General features: G+C 37.1%; 1 protein-coding gene across 1 annotated transcript in view; it reads right to left on the reverse strand.

Moving 5' to 3' along the window:
• Positions 1–23,220, reverse strand: part of AGBL1 (AGBL carboxypeptidase 1) — a 207,478-nt gene that overhangs the window by 161,853 nt on the left and 22,405 nt on the right. The window contains exons 3-8 of the mRNA XM_053463773.1: positions 23,069–23,215; positions 22,495–22,626; positions 19,056–19,149; positions 13,474–13,511; positions 2,030–2,238; positions 409–580 (exon numbers count right to left, since the gene is read on the reverse strand). Coding sequence (XP_053319748.1) covers positions 409–580; positions 2,030–2,238; positions 13,474–13,511; positions 19,056–19,149; positions 22,495–22,626; positions 23,069–23,215 — 792 coding nt within the window. The remainder of the gene's footprint in view (positions 1–408; positions 581–2,029; positions 2,239–13,473; positions 13,512–19,055; positions 19,150–22,494; positions 22,627–23,068; positions 23,216–23,220) is intronic.

The raw sequence follows: 23,220 nt of genomic DNA on the forward strand, positions 1-23,220 counted from the left end.
CTGTACGGACTCTCAACTCTTAAACTAAGAGGCTGTAACTCTTGCTAAATCTCAACATTGTCTTTAGTTATAGAAAACTGCTTGAGAATGGTGGGAGTTGTGCAATAAAATTAGATGCAATACTTGTGCAACAGAACAAACCCACTAACAACCATGAAACAAGTAGCCATTAATATTAACATGTCCACAAATGGAGACACTATAATAAATGATAAAATGATGACTCTGCCTGTTTTTTAATTAATTTCACACTCATTCAAACTGAATTGACGGGTTAATGAGTGAATAAATAAATATTTCTGCATGCATGCTAATTGCTTGTTTATACCCTGATTATATTTAATGAGGTAAAACACAGTGGTGTTTCCTTTTCTAGCATTAATCATTGTGAGTTTGTTCTGCGGTTACCTTCTTGGGAATATGTCTTTGTAGGAGGTTCCGACATGCTTATTCCGGGAACATGGAAAGTATAAGTGCTGGTTATTGTGGACAATGGGAGTGTGCATTTTGGGCAGCATTTTCTCAAAACTTGGACCGCAGAGCTCACTATGGAATCCAATTGTCTGCAATTAGTGCATTCCTAAAACAAAACAAACTTTTTAAAAAAATAATGTCTATAAAACATAATTATATGAGAGTTTCAAGACTGCGAAACAAAAAAGTACAGTCTAAAGCAATTTATGAAATATATACCCATCCCATACTATAATAGCGAGAGTTGTGGAAGTTAGGATTCACAACTATATGTATACAAATGCAGGCGAATATTCACAATCTAGATTCTGGACGAAATTGTAAAATGTGGCAGGGTGCTTCATGACACAGAGATAGGCAAAATAACCTCTCCTGATGTTGCATCATACCAATATGTTGTTTTCTTTTGCAGCTGCTACTTGACATTGAATTCTTTGTTGAGGTTACTCAATATAATTAGTCTACTAGTATCCCAAAATCTTGCTCAAAATCTTTCTGCTAGTCTAACCCCGTATGTACACAGCATTTGAGTTTTTTCTTCCCAAATGCATAATTTAACATTTATTAATGTTGAACCGTATCTGCCATTTTCTGCCCAGTGCCCCACATTGTGCATCATCTGTGTGATCATCTTCAGATTTGGTTTACCCACGTCCAGATGATTTATATACACCTCAACATTAGGGGGTATGTTGCCAAGTGGTATATATTTCATGGTTATCTCTCTAACATCACTTTAATTGTAATCTACTTGTCTTCTGTTTTTTTTCTTGCTGAATGTGTAACCCCAATTTGTCTGCTGCTGGACTTACTCCCTTATCACTGCTTTCCCATTCATATCAGCATTCCCCCCCTCTCTGGTAGCAGCCTTATATACTCTCAACATACTTAGGTTTGCCCTTACCCATAACCTTTGGACTTTCTACTGGACAAACACATTCAACATTTGCCCAACGAGTAATCACAACCACTCATTACGTAACACTCTCAACTAACACATTTTTTTGCACACTATGTATATCCTTACAAAAAATGATTAATATTTATATTTTCAGAAAAAAACATTATTCTCTAAAATAATAATGAAGCTGATTCTTAGGTATTGTATTTACCAATTTTTACCGGCCTGTTTTATGTATTTTGAACATAGCAATAATAAAAAAAAATGGTTTATATACTTTATCACAAATGCACCCAATTTAAACCTGACCGCTACAGAATAATACATTGTAATCAAATGTATTGTAAAATCCACAGGACAGTGAAATGTGATATATTATGTTCTGAAAAAAAAGATTTAATAGAAATACATAAAGACATACCTATAAGAGTTTATTGTAGAGCCTAGGGTTCCTCTCTAATGGAATCACTACATAATGCAGCAAACTATTTTACAATACAAAGGTTCCATCAAATGTTGTGAAAAGAAATAATAAAAAAAAAGAAGCTTGGAAGTTTTGCTCAACATGAAGAATGTTAAGACTGGAAAAACAAGTAAAACCAAAAAATATCTTTTTTAGTGAGCCAGCTATGTGCCATTAGAGTTCCCAGTTACCTGTGTTGTAGCAAATAGAATTTCCATTCCCCTGGCCTGTAGGAAGGCTTCCCTGCCTGACCGGACATTGGTTATATGCTTACAGCATCGCAAAAGCCCTCTCCGAATGGAGACAAAACTGTTATTGGAATCGCAGCTATGCCAGTCTTGATAGAACTGGAGAAGGATGGAGACGTAGCCCCTGTTCACAGCTCTTCTGCAGTTTGATTCTGGAAGGAATAAATAAACATGCAAATAAATAAATAATACTTGAAGTGTAAAAAGCACTGCATACATTATACGATGAACAATCATATATTTAGATGAACCCTTATTTGTAAGAGAAATAAAAAAAAAGAGCAACCAGTAAGCTCACCTTTTGTTAATGTTGTGCAAAACAAACCCATTTGTTATAAAAAATGCAATTTACAGAAACTCACATTCAGTATTTTCTGCATCAACATTCGGACACACTTGCTTCCGGCACAGATAAAATAAGGTGGCATTTGTCCCGGTGCTGGACAAGGTCAAGAGGTTGCAGTTGTGCCTCTAGAACAAGGTAGTGCAACTCTGGTCTTCCATGACCATACAACGGGTTTTCAGGATAATACATTGTTTTACACAACAGCTCCGCAACCATGACTTATCTGTCTGTACACTTATTAAGTATTCATTATGAAGACCCACCTTGGATGATGCAAGGAGGTAAAGTTAGAATGGGGAGATGAAAAAGTGAGTCAAATATTTAACTCAGCATTACGAAGGGCCAACTTAGCATGAGCAACCTGCTAGGTTTGGCCGTACAAATGTCGAAATGTTTATTCCCACTTGAACTGGCCTAAAGTTCACAGTTTGGTACATAAAATCCAAACCATCCAAAATTCAATATGACCCTACAGAAAGCCACTCTGACAAAAGAGACGCAGTTCTGCTTAGTCTACCTTGGGAAGTTCCCACATATGCACATTTTGCTAGCATTTAGCACCACGCACTCCCCATGGTTTAGGGGTTATTAACGTTTTGTGGGTTTTTTTTTTTTTTTGTAAATTCTCCGTTTATTGTAATAGAAGTAACAGAAGACATCACAGCACAATACTGTGAAATAGGATGTTATACAACAGTAACGTCGGTTCAGCACACCCATAAGTACATCCAAACGAGTAGTGTACAAAAAGTCACATAAAGAAAGTATATATACTCTTATACAGTGAAAAGCATAACATACAATCAGTATGTGGGGGTTTTTTTATTATTTTTTTTTAATGGAGCATTTGCTAGTATTTCCAGGCACATCTCAGCCTGAACTTTTTGAACAGACAGCTTTATGATTGTTGTTATCTCATTTACTTCCCAGGAAAATTACATTTATATTATGTTACAAAATATTACAAAATGATATGTACCGTGTTTCTATCACACTGGAATAATAATAATTATAGTAATACCTATTATTATTAGTCATAGTGGTAGTTTTAATATTAGTATTGTAATTATTTTATAAAAGTATATCAACATTGCATTCGCCAGGACTTGTCATGGATCATGAACTACAGTTTTTGAGATGATTATAAAATTGTAATTATACCATAGATATATATATATATATATATATTTTTTTTTTTTTTTTATTTAAAAAAAATAGTTTGCAAAAAGTATACATATGGTTTACTTTAGTCTTCAATCCATACCCAACTATGCCCAGTGAATAAGAAATCTAAACACCCCAAAGGAAAAGGGCAAATATGATATAAATATAGACATTGTTAAATGCATATAATATCAAATATCACATACAGTCTTTTTGACAAATGATGTCATAACATTCATATATATATTGTGATGTCATTGCTGTAGTGAAAGAAATGTGTTTTGGGGGGGGGGAATGGATACAAACAGTCTTATGCCTCTTTAAACTTGGCTCTTTAAACTTTACAGAATTTATTTTATATTGTATGCTTTACCTCCTTGCATTATCCATAGCTAACATTTGCCAGCACAACTGAGCATTTGCACAATACAATGAATGCTTTGTGAATGATATTTAAATCACCGGATGACCTTTTCTATTCGAACATGGCAGACATGGCAGTTACAGGTTGTGTAAATTTGTGAATTGTTGCCAGTAGTTCTGAATTTTCCAGCACAGTCCTGACAACCAAACGTACGTACATAAATATCTTTATTTGCTAAATAGCAAAATGATACGAAACATTTCAACGTATGGACTTAACTATGTATTATGAAGAGATAACTTCATAGCCCTACGTAATGCATAGTTTATTCAAGGAGATTTTAGAATGTCATGTAACATTCCATACCTCCCAGCAGTCACCGTTTTTGTGGGACTGTCCCCGGTAACTGCCCCATTATCCCACTTCTGCAATAACTGGGGATCATGGGCCTGATGGGTGTCAAGGTGCCCTGATTTGGACATGATTCTTCCTTGCATCGCAACTTGGTCCTTCTAGCAGGAAGGAGGATTTTAGGTCCCATTTAAACTCCTTAAAAAAAACCTTGTTTACACAATATTACTTTCAGAGAAAATAGTCTAAAAACACTGAATCATATATTAAATTGGAGTATTTAGTATGCACTGGCTGACTCTCCATACTAATTAGTTCATAATAAACCACCAGTTGACACCAAATTGAATTTAGTGTTTGTTTTTCTATCTGTCTCATTATGTTTAAGCATATACATTTTGTCTAGAACCTTATGTTTTTGACATGCTTGCAGCAGGACTCCAATTAGCATGATATATAGAAAGATTTTTTTTATATAAATTGTAAGAAAATAGGACAGGTGTTGGCACTCGTACAAGTCTATATCAATGATCCAAAGCATGCAAGTCATACTGTTTAAAAGTAAGCAACTACTTTATCTTATGGATGTTGAAATCTCTGCAAAAGGTGGCAGAACTAAAATATCAATGAGCTTCCTCTCCTGGGTTCTTTTTCCTCCCCACCCTTACAAAGCCAAAATCAGGAATAATAACTTAATGGGGAGGAAAAATTATCTAAAGCTGTAAGAGATCTCAGGAGTATATACCTAAGGTCCCCTACGAAGACTTGCACATTGCTTTTTAATCTGAAAACATCATTACATCGGTTTATGTAGTGAAATGAAATAAAACATTTAATATTTGGTACAAGCGACATCGGAAGGACCTTAACTATTAATGAAGGTCCTTAGGGAAAGAAACTTTTTTGGTATAGACAGAACTTCTTACGTTTTTAAGTAGAGACGGTACCCCTCTTGGAAGGTCTCCAGACGCACAATAAGAACTTCAAAAAGAGAGTCTTTAAAAGCTATGCTATTCGTAGATCAGACATTTTACCTCACATTTTATACATTCATTATATTTGACAAATGTGAGTTGTCATTCAACATTAATTCTAAGTCTTTCAACTTTTATTTCAGGATACATTCTTAGGTCTTGCCAACTAGGAGAGCTTTGGCAAGAAGTGCAGAGTGTGACGCATCAGCACACGTTAAATATTCCACGAAATGTAGTTTTCACTAAAGTGCTGAGATCCGAAAGACTAGATTAATAACCTATTTCAAAGTTTTACAATTAGCGCTACCGTTCAAAGTGTAGAAACATCAGTGTATATCTGATGGTCCCTTAATGCGATTCCCACTCAAACCTTTTTCTCCCCACATTACAGTTTTATGTAATCTTTGGTGTTACTATAAAGTCATGGAAATCACTCAATAGAAAAGTGACAATTTGAGGTCATTTCATTTAAAATGTATGAAGGCCATTTGCAATTTCTGACATATTACGGCAGCTCCCAATCTTACCAGCTTATTGTTGTTACTTATTTATAGGGTGACAGCGTATGCTGGGTTGTGACCGCGTGCGTTAAAAATGAGAGGTGCCACTGGGCACGTTTTACTGCTAAATTGAAGCAAAACAAGTAAATATTAAGTACAATACCCAAGGCCATGTGTTTGAAAAATGTTCATAATTCATAATAAGGCAATGATTTACTGAGTTTTCATACAAAAAGCAACTGAGGAGCCTCAAAATGTCCTGGCCTCCATAGACGTAATCAAGAAGGGTTTGCTCTTTGAGTCCACGTCCCCAGAAGCCTCTAGGGGTATAAGCATACATTACAACATTGTAGCCATTACTTCTTCAATAGGAGAGGGGAGCAGACCCAGGTATTACGTTACCTACCTTAGACTTAAATGAGAGCTCAACTGGGAAATATGTATACATGGCTGTGCACCAGATATGCAGGGCCCAAGGCAAGAAGAATTTGCAGGATCCCTTAGCCCCTAGCCCAAGGTCTGAGCACTTTAATTTGACGAAGAAGAGGCACAGGAGCCCCTCTTGATCCTTCCTCGGACTGGCCCTGTATTCCTGCCAATGCTTCCCAACCCTGTCCTCAATGAACACCAACAGTCCAGATTTTATGAATCCGCATACTGGAATAGAATGCGCCAATAACTGTGTGCGCATAAATGACATGTGGAATGAAATTAACAATGTAGATAGAGTCAGCGTCCATCCAAAAATATTGAAATTATCTGTAATTCCCAACAAACGTTTAATTTTACAATAGCCAACACCACACTAATTCCAGTTACCCAGGTTAATTCCAAATTTTAAAAGGGGCAGCAAGATACATTATTACTTGTTATTTGTTTTTATGTATTAGCAATAATAAAGCCGTTTTATATCTCTTGATTCAAGATAAGTGGTTCCTCTTGCAATTCATCAGGACCCTAAGTGCCATTAGGTTTAATTAATGCTGTACTTTCTTCGTATTCCAAAAGAAATGTTCATCAGTATTCAAGGATTCATTGTTTTCATTCTTCCAAAATGTCTAGCCTTTTCTACAAACGTATAAATCACTCAAACCAAGAGATATGAACAGTCTTTTACTTGGTGATGCATATGCTAGCTTTGGCCCTGAATCTGAAGGTTTTAACTTTGATACGGAAGAAACCAGGTTTAGGTGAGTCACCACATCAAGAGGACATAGTCATAAGCTAGAGGGGCAAAAGTTTAATGGTAACATCAGGAAATATTACTTTATGGAAAGGGTAGTGGGCGAATGGAGTAGCCTTCCAGCAAAAGTGGTAGATGTTAATACAGTAAAGACATTTAAGCAAGCCTGGGATAGGCATAAGGCCAAGCTAGCCAGGTACTAAGGAAAGTAATCAGAGGTTGGGCGGACTGGATGGGCCTAATGGTTCTTATCTGCCGTCACTTTCTATATTTCTAAGGTTTTGGTGTATGTCAGAGCTAGAAAATAAAATCTGACATCATGTATATTGCGTTCCTGAATTGGAATGTGTGATCACTGATCTGGGCAAAGTGTCAGATATACTTTAAAGAAGAACCATCAGATTCCCATCATTGGTAAGTAGAACCCTTGTGTGCCAAGCTGTACAGATCCAGAGGGGAAAGCGTTAATTAAGTCTATGTTGGCCGCAGACTGAAGCAGGCGCTGAGATGCACTTGGAACTAATCCCCTAAATTAGAAGAGGTTCTGCCAGAGGGTGTAAAAAGCAGCTCTGTCAAGTGCAGAGGCCAGATGGACCTGAGATCAGCCTGCAGAAAGACCTCTCTGGAGGTGTATGTACATCAGCATGTTAAATGTGTACTATTGGGGTTAAGCAAAGCTCAGAACTGAGGGCTGGTCAAACTCACTGCCTCACCTGGGTGATTTTTTTTCAGGAATACTCAGCCAACTCATTTAAAAAGTTCCCAGATGTTTTGTGTAAGACAGCCATTGAGCCCTCTGCAGATTAAACAGTAGTTGCCCCTGTGTCTATGCGCAGCCATTCATTGTTGCTTCGTGACATATCATCTTTCCCATGGCCTATAATATAGATATTAATTTTCCTTCCCTAGAATGTATACTAGCCTATCTACCAGAGTCAATAAATAGTGTGTATAAATCAAGACAATTGAGATGAGAAACAGCCGACATATGATAGAACCACAGATGGACATCAAACCTCTAGATCGTAAGATCGTTTGAGCAGGGCCCTCCTCACCTGTTGTTTCTGCTGTTTCTGTAAGTCAGTTTGGTAAGTACTTCTTTTTATGTCCTTTTTTACCCATTGTATGGCATTACTGAATATGATGGCGCTATATAAAACAATACATAATAATACAATTTCTAGATGATACAAGAACACATTATGCCAAAAATAGAATGTTTGTGTAATCCATGTTATCCCTGTGTTCCAAGTTTGTCCATTATTTCTTTGCCTAACCCATTTTCTCTCTGAATCCCCCATCTAGATCCACTCTTTAATATCTGTCATGATATATGATGGTATCAGAAGCAGTTAATCTAGAGCAGACGCTGATAACAGAATGCATTATGCAGGGCACACCTGCTCCCCTCTCTAGCCAGCAAGATGTCTATCACCCTCTTGATCTATTGTATTTTGTTACATTCCATCTCTGCTTTATAGACATCACTCCTTGTGCTTTCTTTTTGTAACGAATCGAATGGAACACTTCCATTATTATTATTACATTTACACTTCGCTAGTGAGAGAGAAATGGTTCTTAAAAAGCATATATTTCTGTCTTTTGTTTGATAAAACAGTCTGGTAAATATGATTGAATATTGACTTTGTGTTGAGCCAGTGTCATAGAGTTAGAAGTTAATAATGTAGTGGTATGTGTTTCTTTGCACATTTACAAGTTTAATGGAAATGTTTAACAACTGGGAAATTTGCAACCATGCAACGTTTGCATGGAGTCAATGGGGCAAGAAAAACACCATTAAAGAACAATGCAATCCATTAGAGTCAATGGCTACTGTGAATGCCATACTAAAACTCTTCTTGCATGTTCTGCGTTGTGCTTGCACTTTTTTAAATAATGCATTGAACAAGCCCAAAATCATCTATAGAGTAAAATCCATAGAAGTAAAATTCTGTTATTTTCCTTCTAGACATACCAAACATTTACTATCTGGGTCTGAGACAACCTCTCTGAGCAACTTGGCCTGGGAGGAACGGGTATTTTTGTCGTCCTGGCAAAAAGATAGGGCAAGGTACACCTCGGAGCAACTTGGGGAGACTAATGGCTTTGGCGCCAGAATTTTTAAGGTCCGTAAGAGCGACTCTACTGATCGTCGGCAGGGGGCTCGTCTGGAATCAACTAATGAAGAGCAGCTGCCTTTCATTGGTTGATGCCAGAAGAGCCCTTGCCGGCCACCAATAGAGTTGCTCTTACGGACCATTAAAATCCTGGCGCCAAAGCTGCTGCTAACTGTTACAGTGCTAACCCCGTATTAACCCCTGCTAGCAAACCAGCAGAAAACAAAGAAAAAATGAATATGAAGAACGTATCCGAATATTCGCCCAAAACAAACACAGGAACAGGCCAATATTCGTGGAATACGAAGAGTTTTTTTTCACGAAGACAAACACGAAGACTTCACCGGCACCCAATGTTATGTTTTAAGGGTTGTGGATAGAGGCGTGGATAGGGGGGTGAGTTTTCAAGTTAGTTTATTGATGGCTATTTATTTAAGTGAGTAAAGCATTTAGAAGAATAATGTATTTTATTTAGACAATTTGATTTCTAAACACATGTCTTGCTGTTTCTATACACTCTTAGGACATGGGCTGTAGAACACAGAAATACTCATAACCTGCAAACATGCTGAGGTCATACAAAAAAAGGACATCATGGAAGGAAAGAGGGACAGAGGAATTTGGATTCCAAAGAGATTGTGTCACTTCTATATGGGGACACATGAGAGATATAAAAGCCATATCCATTTCTGCAACAGCACAGACCTTCATTAATTTTACAGCTTCCTGGGCAGTCATAGGAGATCAGAGGATCTCACCAAATGGCCCTTGATCCCTACTGTCTTGCGTGGCAGCTATGCGGAGCAGCAGTGCCAGAGAACTAGGACTAGTGCGAAATGTGTGTAATATTAAAAATTAGATGGGGAAGGGCATTTGACTCCCCACCACCTCCGGGCCAAAATGTGCCTGCCCTCTCCTGCAGACACTAATTACATTGATGTATTATCCTAATACAGCACTTTTAGTTATAATTTCCTTCAGACAACTGAAGGATAAGGTGCTCAACTCTGTAAATTCATTAATGAAATGATTTTGCTGGGGCAGTACAATAAATGTGCAGATTACTGAGAGTTTTTCTCCTCAAACCATTTGTACCCTGTGCTTTTTATTCTATGCACATGAAATATCCGCTTGTTTTACATTGCTTTTCTTTTGAAATAACAAAAAAAAATCTGACCATGGAAAAAAGCTTCAGAGAACAATTAAACCTAATTTCCTTAAAGCTGCGTAAGCTGTTAGTGCTGAAAAGCGCAGAAAATATGGGATAACAAAACTGAATGAAATTAGATTAAAATAACACACTGATAAACAAATAATTCTACTAAAATAAGACATCCGCAAAAAGCATTATTTATATATAAAATAACAGCACCACCATGTGGTTGAAAATGGAAAAACAACCTAAATACATTTTCCTAGGAGAGGTACATGTAGATGAACAGTGGCATGACATCTGCTGTGGATTACAACTCCCATCACTCAGAGTCATTCTATGATCGGGCCTTTGTCTATTGCAAAGGTTGAAGAACTTAATAAAACATGATATTATATGTTTAACTCTATATCATAGATTTTACATACTGTATCCCCCAAAAAAACTCTCGATCTAGCATATTAAAAGGGTCACTATACTATATGTTCTTGTAGTCTAATTCTAGGGTTACCACACTGCTTAAAAAAAGAGCTAGATAGACGCTACAGGATCCATTGCTCTTCTTGTGCCATACCATAACGCTGGTGCTCCTGGGGAAAGCATATAGGATGGATAGACAATGACATTTCCAGTAAATTTAACTGTGCAGGCCTAATAATAAAATATATACAGCACTTTTTTTTATTAATTCTCAGGAGTCAAGGTGTGTCTATTGTTTCATTACAAAGCACTTTGCGAAATAGTGTGCTTCCAATAAACACTGCCGATGTTTCTGTTTAGCTCCCCTCTTCTGTTGTTAATCGTTCTGCTCAAGTATCTGGTAGGAATAACTGAATAACACATGTCACACCATAATAGATGCAAGTTCAATGGTAGAGCAAGGCATTGCGGGAAACCAATTCACACAACGCAACATGCACACAATATGAAAGCACTAAGCTGTGTGTTTACAGTAGATGCAGGGTGAACAAGGTAACATAGAAGGTAAAAATAATGCGCAGGTGCAAAAATCATAAGTGCTAAAAGGGCTGTGGTCCACTGTAGTCCCATGCTGATGGAGCTAAGTATGTAAAAATAATAACTTTTTAGTATTTTGGTTTTATATTCTGCCAATAGTAATTTGTGCGAATAACCTCTTAGGAAGGGTTGCATTGTCTCTATATTCCCTTTAGTGTATTATTTGTACTAGAGCAGCTAAAGGTCAATCCCGTTTCAAATGAGATCATAGGATCTTCGTGGAAGCTTCATTAGGAGCTCCAGGAAATGTAGAAGCACCCTGGTTCTGAGTCAAAGGCCAGCAGCTGCACACCTGCTCTGCCCCATCTTGTGGCCATTATTGTAAGCTTACAGAGCACTCTGTACCTAATGCATCGGTTTGTCTCTGTCTATTCTACTCTCGTCAAGCCCCTTGAATATATATGTATTGTATCAAGAGCAGCGTAAATTGGTGCCGCTATATAACTAAATAATACAAATAATAATGATGTAAGATGGATGAAGAGGAATTTGGTTTCGCCGGCAGATCTAAATGCATTTAACTTAGTGACCTTCCATCACTTGAAGGATCAGCAAGAAGATGACTCATTTGCCCCGGATGCAGTTTCTGCTTCTCCTTCGGGCTAGTATCAGTGACTTCATCGTGCTCACACCCATCACTTAAGCCGATAGAGATCAATTTACCCTAAAATCATATTCAAGAATCTAAAACACTTTTTTTTATTAGAGTTATATAATAGTGGCAGTCTGGGTACTATATGTTTAAAGATCAACTTCCTGGCAGCAGGAAATTGATCTAAATGTAACCAAAAGAAGACTCCAATAATGAACATGAGTAGTACTAACTTGGCACATGTTAAAGAATGTTAAAGGTCTTATATCATTTGACCAAATATACATTTGGGTTCCTGAAAAGTGACAATTGTTTGACAGTAGCAGAAGTAATTTGACTTTACAACAATATTATTTTACACAGACCTTTAAACAGAAGGAGCTGGTCAAATGTTAGCAGGAAAGGTCTTTATAGACATTTAAGTTGGTGTGGAGGTAATGTATGTAATATGATGTTTTGTGGATACTAAAGGGACAGCTAAAGACAACCTTGACCAAAATAGAAGAGGGTGGTTGTTACTGTATGTTTCACTGTTTAATAAGCAGGAAAGTACATTTTCACTATTGATTTGTCAATCATATACTGAAATGTAAATAATAAAAAAATCAATAAACCTTAGATGAAAAGGAAGAATAAACTGAGACATAAGAGGAAAGATTGAGCTGCTGGGAATAAGACAGACTCCACATTTACAGGCAGTAAAATAAATAGAATAAAATGAAAAAGGTCACTCCTGGAATGTGAAAGTGTTTAATCTTTTAGAAAAGAGAAGACCAGAAGAACTGGACTTTTGTATATTATGGTGAGGTTTTTTTTCTTTTTGGATATGTTCTCACTTCCCACTCATAAAGTTAGCCTGGGCATGCTAACTAGAACATAACATGTTGGATGCTTTCTATACTTATTACATTAAACTTTATGGTAGAGCCAGGCAATACTGCCCTCTAGCTGTTTTTAGCCGCAGAAACAGGCAGGTTCACAATGTGACCCAACAACGGGCAGAGGTTAACAAGTTGACACGCCCCACTCCCCGCCCATTTTCCCTTGAATTAGGGATGTTTCCAGCAGACGTCAGCGGGACCGCCCACAGATGTCTGCGGGACCACCAATCGACGTCTGTGGGCAGTCCTGTCCGCGTCCTGCAAGGGTAGGCTCCGGATAGCCTCAGGCCAAAAGTTCCCAGGTCACACGCTATCCCTCCTACAAACCTTTATACTTGTAGTTTATTCTCGCTCATTATATTGATAGAAATCCTATGCCTGATGTGTAATGTTCTACAGGATAAATAGTAATATTAATTTTATTATAGAATAGGCAAAACAATGAAACAAAATGACCATTAAAGCCATAGAGAAAGACTCACAGAGTATAATAACCATACTAAACACAAGAAAATCAATAGTTCTTTTAAATGCAACCTCCTATATTACTCCATAACCTACATTTAGCTTAAACCAGGCTAGTGGCCTCTTCTCTGTCTCGACTTGACACATGAATTAAGCTTGCTTTCTGCATGTATCCAGTTTACATAGGTTTTTGTGAACACGTAAAATATTGGCCTTAATGTTTTTGTATTGACGTGGTGGAAAGAATTTTCAAAAAAAAACACATTAAAAATAAACTCACTTGATTTTAGCAGGGCCGCGAGTGCTTCTATAGCCGCCCTAAAGAAAATAAAAGGAGAGGAAAAAGTCAGTTTTGTCAATATTTCCCATTAGCCTTTGAAGCTTCTTCACCTGTTCATATTTCTCTAAACAGCAGGTTTGTAATTTGCACAGTCTGGAACATTTCCTTTTCTAAACAGGACATTCGATGAAGACACTGGTCTTTAGCACAGTCCTGGCAACAACAAACTCATCTGAAAATAACCGTAATGCAATTTATTGATCAGGGATCTTTGAAGAATAGGATATTTTGGCACTCTGCATCCACATCTAAAAGGGTCTGTGATCTACGTAAGGCTTGAATTGTGTATTGGTTTTCTGACACTAAACAATTTACATAATATTTTATATTTGGTAATATTTACCATTCAATTTGACTACATACATTCTTCCCCTAGTGTTCCTTTAAAACTGGAATTAATAGGGTCGCAACTTTATTTAGAACAACCTCCCAAATAAATTATATGTTCAATTATATTACCTTCAAGCCTATAGGATGACACTGCAGGTAACACAACCACTTTTTAAGTCAGTTTAGTACGCTGGCTATTACCCTATTCACTAAATGGCTCTTCACCATATATGCTTATGGGAATATATTGCATTCTAGAATCTGCTGAATAAATAAACATGGAAACCTAAAATTCAAATTCTATTACCCAACAACTTATTTAACGACCCTGACGGTGTAATGTTGGGAGGAAGGATGGTGAAATCCTCTAGACCATAGTTGGTCAAGTAGCATACGGACAGCCAACATGTGACTGAAAATGATATCATGTTTAAGTCAACATGGGGCAACATGGATAGGTATCTGTCTGCAATTTTTGCTGTAGACCATTGGAAAAGTACACACTAAATCTTACCTTGTCTTGTGACTGCATGGGGAGAAGGTTGAGTATGTTGAATATGTTGTAAATTCAAGAGTGTGCATGTATAGCAATAGGGAATACATATATATATATATATATATATATATATATATATATATATATATATATATATGGAAATCCTAGTACAAAACTGGTAAAAATTAAGCATTATTGGTTTCCAGCAAATTATTGGTTTCCAGGGTGACTGATGGAATTGCATTTTTTTACATAACACCCAAGGTGATCAGCGAAATATACCAGAAACAGACTGTATTTCTGTAATATTCTGAAATTTATGTCAGGGATAGATGTGCAGCCATATCAGTTTTTATAGGTAATTCAATAACCGTTAAGCAAGATAAAATAAAATGTCTGTGAAAACCAAATCAAAGCAGAAGAGTGATAAGCACTGTAATATAAGAATGATATAATAAAAATGGATACAGAAGTTAGATCAAATCTCATTTACTTCTGCGGTTCTGCATATTTGCACTGGCAGCTTTGTTACCATGCTTTCCACATAAATGCAAGCCTTTTGTTCTAAAATGAATTGGGAACTAGTTAACCTTTTCAATATTGGGACACCAAAAAAGCCCTGGAAAGCAACTTCTGTGTCAGCAGCAGAAATTAGTGTCTAGCCTGCATGGTTACCATTATAGCTCTGTGTCTTTTATGAAATGTGTATGAATGAAGATTGTTCTATACAATACTATATGAGGTCCAATTGCTTTTTCTACACTCCTTGTTACTGAGCTTACTTAATTCAAATGCAATCCCCCTAAATCAGCTTGGTTATTTTCAGGCATCATTGGCCAATGGAATAGAACCATCAGCCCAACACTTAAGGGTCTATTCCAGCAGAATTCACACATTTTAAAATAATATTTTGGATTGATTTTTTGTGAATTTGAAAGCTAAAAAAAATCATTTTTTTGGACTATAGATCCAGCTGTAAACCTATATTGCACATTTTGCATTTATGATGACTAGCAACAGAAGATCTACAAACAGTGGGTGATATTCCTTAACTTTTGTATTCACAGGGGTAATGCACACATGAAATACACTCATCGCTGCCCTTTGACTGTAAAGGATTATGTATATAGTATATACATATACTATACGATCAAATATATGTGGACACCCAACCATCACACCTATATATAAGCTTGTTGGACATCTCATGTCAAAATCATGGGCATTAATGTGGAGTTGGCCAACACTCTTCTAGGAAGGCTTCCCACATGCCTTTTGATTTGTACATCTGAAGTGCATTATTGTCATTATTAATAAATATGATTACTGTGTAAACCCCATTGGACAGCTTAAGTGCAGGTGGCTATAATTTTAAGTGGTCATTGTCTAGTTTCTATGCTGGAGAATTGATTTTAGAAACCAATTAAGGTTAAGATGGGTCATTGTTTTATACATTTTTCTTAAAATAATGGACTTCCATTACTTAAGAAGAGAATGCCCTTGATACTCCAATATCAGCTAATGGCCCTTGTAAGTGTGACATTTGAAAACAAGGCATGGCATACAAAGCAACCAGATAGCAGCGTGTATTTTATTTTAATCATTGGCAAAGTCACAGTAGACAAGTTTGTTTACTGTGATCTTGCACATTTAGCTGTCATTCCAAACAACAATGTTGAAATGTTACTAAGAGGAAATGGCAACCTTATCAGGTTATTTTCCTGGTCCATGTCACAAAGCTTCCAGAGCCGTTCAAACAGATCTATAACTTCTTGTGGGAGACACGTAGAAAATAGATGCAGGCTGGTATTTTTGAGACCTTGAGCCTTTGTAAGGTAGTAGGCTGTAAACCATTTGGCTCACAAATACCAATATGGTTTCTACATTGTAAGGTTGTTGGAGCAGAGCCATCTTAGCCTTTTTTTGTTTATGAAATTCGTCAGTGACCACTACACTATTGAGGTTTTTTTTCTTTAGTTTTTTTGTCCTGTGTCATGGAATAATGTATTACACTTTTTTATTATTTGTGAGTCCAACTTGTTATGTGATTTACTATTTGTTATGTCCTGTTTGTCCATTGTACATCACCATGGAATAGTGTCTCTTTATAGTAATAAAATAAAAAAATAAGGAGTTGCCAAAAAAGAGAGTTGTGAAATTCTGCTGCTAAGGTAACAATAGCGCACAACATCTACTGCTAATAATAACAACCAAAATGATAACCCTGCGCCAGATGACACAACAAACCCTGGTGTTTAGAAGCAACCAACGATAAATTATTTAAATTATTTATCTTTTTAATTTGATTTGTACTGATTTACACTATGTCTTTTTAAATGTTTTTTTTAGATATTTGTTATCAGTATTATCGATATAAAATGTTTTTTTTAATTTGAAAACTCAGTGTTATCTCTTTTTAGTAACAAGGAATGTCAAAAAAGAAGCACGCAAACAAATACAGTAACAGAGCAAGACAGAAATGGCTTTCATCAATATCACATATGGTGAACGGTCCATTTCTTCTTAGGTACAACCTGGGAAGGGCTGCAGCTTACCCCCGCTAACATTTAACATGTCTTCAGAAAGGTATATGTATTATAATACATCACGTTAAGAAAACTGTTTTGACCACCGTGGAAAGAGCACATGGGCACAGGGTTGAGTGATTTGAAGAATTTGGCAGCCAAGTCATTACAAATTTGAGCGCCTAGGTAAGTGGGAGCATGTTTAACCTGATTGGAATTTTTCTGTGCGCTCTCTATGGGGCTTTTCCCAACACTGTTGTTTGTGTCTGCACGCAATTATTCCTGCATTATTTATAGGAATCTAAGAATGCATACCCAGAATCGATAAACCCTTACGTAATACTGTAATACAGTAAAAGTGCAGTATTGCAGTTTTTTCATGTCCAAAAAACTGCAGTATTACTTCAGAAAAACTGCAGTAATTTTTTTGTAAGTGAATGGTCCTATTCTGAGTAAATTCACGCATGGGTAATTTTGGAAGAAACTTTGTTATTTGACACTTGTGTAAAGGTGCTTATTATATCGGCTCATTTCCTCTTATCAAGCAATATGTCAGTAGACAAGTCAGCACTGTCTTCTGTTTTCAGCAGCTGCCCATATCATCTGGCCAAGAAAATGAACACAGAAATACCAGTTGTCATCTCTGTGGAGACAAGGCTACCAAACAAATACCACGTGCGCTATTATGGGTTGGTATCGCTCTGCACAAATATATTAAGCCGATGACAATAGAAATATCAACAATGCATTCATATTAGAATCATTACAACTGAACTACACTAAAAACTTAATTACATACATTCACCTCTTAAAGCATGTCTCCTGACACCAACCCCTTGATGTGTGTAATTACAATGTTCTAATATGGTTTTATATACGAATACAGTCTGGAAAGCTGTTTTTGGGGGGCTTTTTATAGTCAACATTGACTTTGATTGAAGAAACAAAATACTTTTGCACAATATACTGAAAGAAGTATTCACTTTTATAGTTATAGGCTGTTTCTCCATGCTAACCAGCACCGTGCGCATTCAGACAGTGATCTGATCACCAAAGTTCACTCACCACTCCTACAGTGAAACACTAAATTTCACCCCACATGGATAAAACATGCCAGGGACATGCTACGATGGGTACCACTAGTGCATAGCACCCACCTACTCAGGACCAAGGCAACTAGCAAGGCCATATAACATGTTTTACATGATCCCACAGTAGTAGGATGGAATCAGTACCGCAGCTGCAGCCAAGATATATATAAGGTGATATAGGAAACTGCAGTGATGATGGAAGAAGGTGAGTTACTTTATGGTGTGTAAGAGTACGCTGTTAATGCATGTGTGCATATTACAGTATGGTGATAGAGGTTGCGTACAGTATTTCAGTTTATAGTGTTAGCATGAGTGTGTGTCAGCATATGGTGTTAGAGTGAGTTTGCGTGCTATAATTTGTTTTAGTTATGTGGAGTTCCAAAGACTTACTATACCCAGGCTCCACTAACCTTAGGCTCACCCCTTCGCTTTATTGATGTCATATGATGCCAATTGACCAGCAGTGCACCAAAGAGCCTTACTGCCAGCAAGATGATCTGTCCTTTGCTTTGCAGCAGAGGCAATGCTGCCCCTTGGACCTGGCTCTCCAGGGCTAGCCTTAGTAGGTCTACACCAGAACAACACAAAAGAGTACATATAACCCCGAAATTAAACTCTCAAAAGTTGTGTCCTTGTTAGCTGACATATCTTGTAAGCATGTATTTTTGATGCAATACTTAAGTATCTATTCTAATACACCAAGACATCGGAAAATAAATTTAAGATTTACTAATATAAAAATAAAATACATAAATAAATAATAACAGAAAAAGAAGTCTATGAAGTTGTTAACAGTACAAATGATTTTGCTTCTCTGTTCCCCGGAGAAAGACTTCTCAGTTAGACAGGTTTAACTGTTTACTCAGGGAAAAGTGTTGATGTGCTGATTCTAACAGAATATTATGTACTGACATAATTCTGCTAAGACATTCTGCTTGCATAAAAAGTTGCTGCAACTTTAATAACACCTATTTCATGAAGATGTATAGTCACTTTAAGCCAGTTACAGTGTAATTTATCTTGTAAGGGAAATAAGAGTGAAACTTAGGGCACACAAATCATACAAAATCAGACACCTACTTGATTGTTTGTGTATGCCTCTTGGTGTAAGGGGTAATGACCTTAAAAAGCAACTCCAAGGCTCCATTGATACCCAGCATGTATCCGGTGGGAACTAAACAAGAAATAATAAGATTCAATATATCAAAATCTGCTTAGATTAGGAAATTCTGACCTTTGTCAATGTTTATGAAATACCAACACATTGCAAAAAAATACATCGTGTTTCTTGAAACATCGTATATCAATGAATTTGAAACAACAATAAATCTTTTTTCTTCTTTTGTTTTTTTATAGAGTAACATCTATCACTCAGAAGTTAGAATGAATAATATGTACAGAAGACTTGTTTTAAAAAGTCATTCATCACAAACATCTAAAATATGCGTATCCGTATAGATCATCCTTATATATTATCCTTGCAAGAGGTAAGGAATCATGTTCTTCACAGTAAGGGCTGTAAAATTATAAAATGCACTACCCAAGGATGCCTGCAATGTGGAGGCTTTTAAGAAAGGATATTCAAGGGTATGTATTTTAATTTAAAAATCATTGGTCCAGGGTTTATTCTGACTGCCCATGGAGTCAGGAAGAAATTGATACAAATATTCTGACACATTTTTATATATACCAGTTATAATCAGTGATATTTTATGTCTTAATTTATTAGAATTATTAGATCTTATCTCATTTTTCACTTTATATTTTTATATATTCTTTATATTTTTAGCAGTAAGGAATCACATTATATTGGGGACCTTCCCAGCTTAAGTATATAAAGGCAATCTACATGTATATATGTATACATTTTCGATTTATGAAATATGCTTACATTTTGATTTTTAGCAATATAATTAGATAGGGAAATAGTTAAAAGGCTACGTTTTTTTCCCTAAGGCTTAAATGTTTGATGTTTAAAGTCAACGGTTCGGCTTTTCAGAGAACCAGAGGTATAAGCACAAACTTGTGGTGTATCTACACGTACAGCCCGCCCTATGGTGCAAGCTATGCGTAGTAGTAAAATTTGATGGCTTAACCACAGAAAAAAAAGTCATATGTATCATTGTTATGTCTGTATCAAATGTATGCAATTAATATACCTTTGGATATGTTTAACACAATGGACTATTGTCTCTTTCAAACCATGCTAAGTAGCAGGACCACGCCCAGGGAAATGGGCCCTGGCAACTTATAGCCAGTAGCCGATAAATTACATGACCGGCTAATGGACAAATGATGCCTCCCACTAGGCTCTTACACTCATGCGGCTGTGTGTACCTAGCGTGTGTACCTAGCTGGTGGCCACACACTTGGGGACCAGATCTGCCACACAAGCAGCAGTAAAGGTAGGAGTCTGCTATGTAACGTGAGTAGGTTTACATACCACAGGGACCAAAAGGAAAACATTTTTAGGGCTGGCAGATCTGGTCAATAGTTTTATTTTCGGATATACGATCCATTTGTAAGTCGCCCATTTGTTAATGTGACTCTAGTGTGGTTGCAGGGGGTAGCAGGGGTTGCATCTAGGGCACTGCCCCAAGGCCCAGCATTACGGCAAAGACTTAGACCCCTGGACTGGAGGTCCAGAGTGAAGTAGTCATAGCTGTGCGTCTGCCTACACGTGTGCATGGCAATCTGCAACATAACCTATTATTAGCTGTGTCTGATAAATGCATAGAAATCACAGAGCTCCAAGCGTAAACATTGTGTAACTTTTAATGTCTATAAAAAAATATTAACAATTAACCGTTGACCGGTGCAGTTGATAAAAAGAGGGGTTAGACTGGTTATTTAAAGAATGATGTCCCAGAAATAATAATGTTTGTCAGCTGGCGGTGTCACACTGCCTTGTCCATGATGCCTCATGGCATATGCACCTCACTTAAAAGAAGCTCAGTTTAAACAACTGTTATCCCAGCTCCCATCAATGATTGTTTTGATACCATTTGCTTGTGTTAAAGTAAGCTCATACTAGATTTCCAAATGTTACCATCAGCAAAATTATTTGGCAGGAATTAAGGGAGATAATGAGATGCTGGCAACACCACATTAATGCGCCGCAATGCCTAGAAAGAATCTGAAACAGACCCTGGAAACGGCCCAAGTCTGAACAGAGTGCTCTTTGGATAGGAGAACCGATGAAGGCCAGCAGTAAAAATCATTAATTTGTCTTCTTTTATGGTAGGCAAACCAAGTTGTTTTGCAATTTATTAATTGTTTAGTAGTATTGGATGTTAACCCTTTGTGGTAAATGGCATATCCAAAGATGTCTATACTTAATAATAATTAATAATAATAATTTTAATTCCTGTGGATATGAACATTACATCTACATTTAAACATTTCTGTGTCAAAGTTGTAGGCAATGAATTCTGTTTGAGTAATATATGGCTAGCTAATGTGAGGGGTGTGAGATTTTTTTGTATACTTTTGCTACGCTTGTGTGACAGAGATGTAATGTCCCTCTGAGCATGCAAGGGTTAACAGAAACATTAGGTAAATGTATCAGTTGCCCTAAAGCAGTGCTCTAGTTTAGCGGCACTTTTTTTAAATATTATTATTTTTTTATTTTTTTGTAATGTTCCTAGTGCATTATGGATTAAGATCCCTTTGGGGATGTCTCTTATACATTTTGTATGTGAGTCATGTCACTGGAACATCACTGGCCACCTAATACATTGTTATTTATGTTTTTCATTTAATTTTAATTTTATATATTTATTTTTGGGGGGGGATATCCCTGTGCCAGTCACACTGTGCTCAGAAAGCAGTGCTGATCACAATGCTTGCAACCAGCCAGCAGGAAAAGCAATTGGAGATTCCATCCGGGTCTAGAGAGAATCTGCTGCGTCTCTCCTGTCCTCCAGTAACCTTCCAGTCGGTCTGGAAGGTATGTCCCTGAAGGGAATCCCCCATTACACAATCAGTCAGGACGTACAGGTATGTCTTAAAGGGCAACCTGGCACCTATTTTGGTGGACATAAATGTACGTCCATCGGAATAAATATTTAATGTACACAACCTGGATAGATTCGTGCACGCGGAGCAAAAGCGTGTGTGTCTGCACGTACATCAGGCCAAAGGTAAACAGGCTCCATGCACAGCCGCTATCTTCACTACAGGACCCTGGGATATGATGTAATATCCTGGCGCTCTGTGTCCTAAAGGAGTGCAGCTGTGCCACCTGGGGAGATCAGAGCTCTCCCTTGTAACAAGTCCATTGAGCCTTAACACATTTCAATTCACCAGTTTCATTATGTGCCATGATAGCTCAGCTTTAGCAACTTTCTCCTGCAAGGCATACCTTGATCGTGCATAGTGCATGGTTTAATTTGTGAGGTGTAAGATGTAACTGAAGCTGTCCTGCAAGCTCACAATTTATAGAATAAACCCCAGAGTCCCTTTAAATATTCAGTTTTTTTCACATAACGCTTAAACTTTGCCCATCCCAGACACATACCATTAGATGCAAAAACCTGTAGAGCACTGAGACAAGGGGTGAGATTCTCATATTTGGAGATGTTCTTCCTTGTCAGACTTAGAATAACATCTGTAGCTTCCAATTTCTGTGCCTTCTCTCCAACTTTTTCATCTGGAAAGGAAATTGAAAAAATATATTAGCAATGGGTGTAATTTATGCCGTAAAACGAACATCATAGTAGCACGGACACATCAAACCTCTACAACATTATATCATATTCCAAAATAGTGAACCTACTAGACCTATGAACATAGGTCTAGTAGTACATTTATACAATAGCGTCCTGTGATGCCCTCTTTTTAGTTGCAGGTATTCAGCTCTATCACTGTGGAACCTGTGTTGAGAGCACCTCTGGTTTGCTGCGACCGAGGCTTTCTAACCATAGCATCCATTTTTATTTTCGGCATCACATGAAAAGATTACCAACAAGAATGAGCAGACTTCAAAGGTCTGAGACCTTACCCTATATATGTTCACAGCTGCTGCTGGCATGAGAACTGTTTGTAATACATACATTGAAATATTTGCAATTTATAGATCTTTGTAGAAGTACCTCTCTGTCCCACCTTGACCAACAGTCGGAGAAGGGGAACAATAACTTTGTAGTCAACAGGATCCGATCTTGCCATATTCACGAAGGTTTGGAGCAGTGCTTCAGTTCCACCCTTAGAGATCATGTAATGAATCCTCCGGTGTGTTCCTGAT

The sequence above is a fragment of the Spea bombifrons genome, chromosome 4, assembly GCF_027358695.1.
Source record: "Spea bombifrons isolate aSpeBom1 chromosome 4, aSpeBom1.2.pri, whole genome shotgun sequence".
Lineage (NCBI taxonomy): Eukaryota > Metazoa > Chordata > Amphibia > Anura > Pelobatidae > Spea > Spea bombifrons.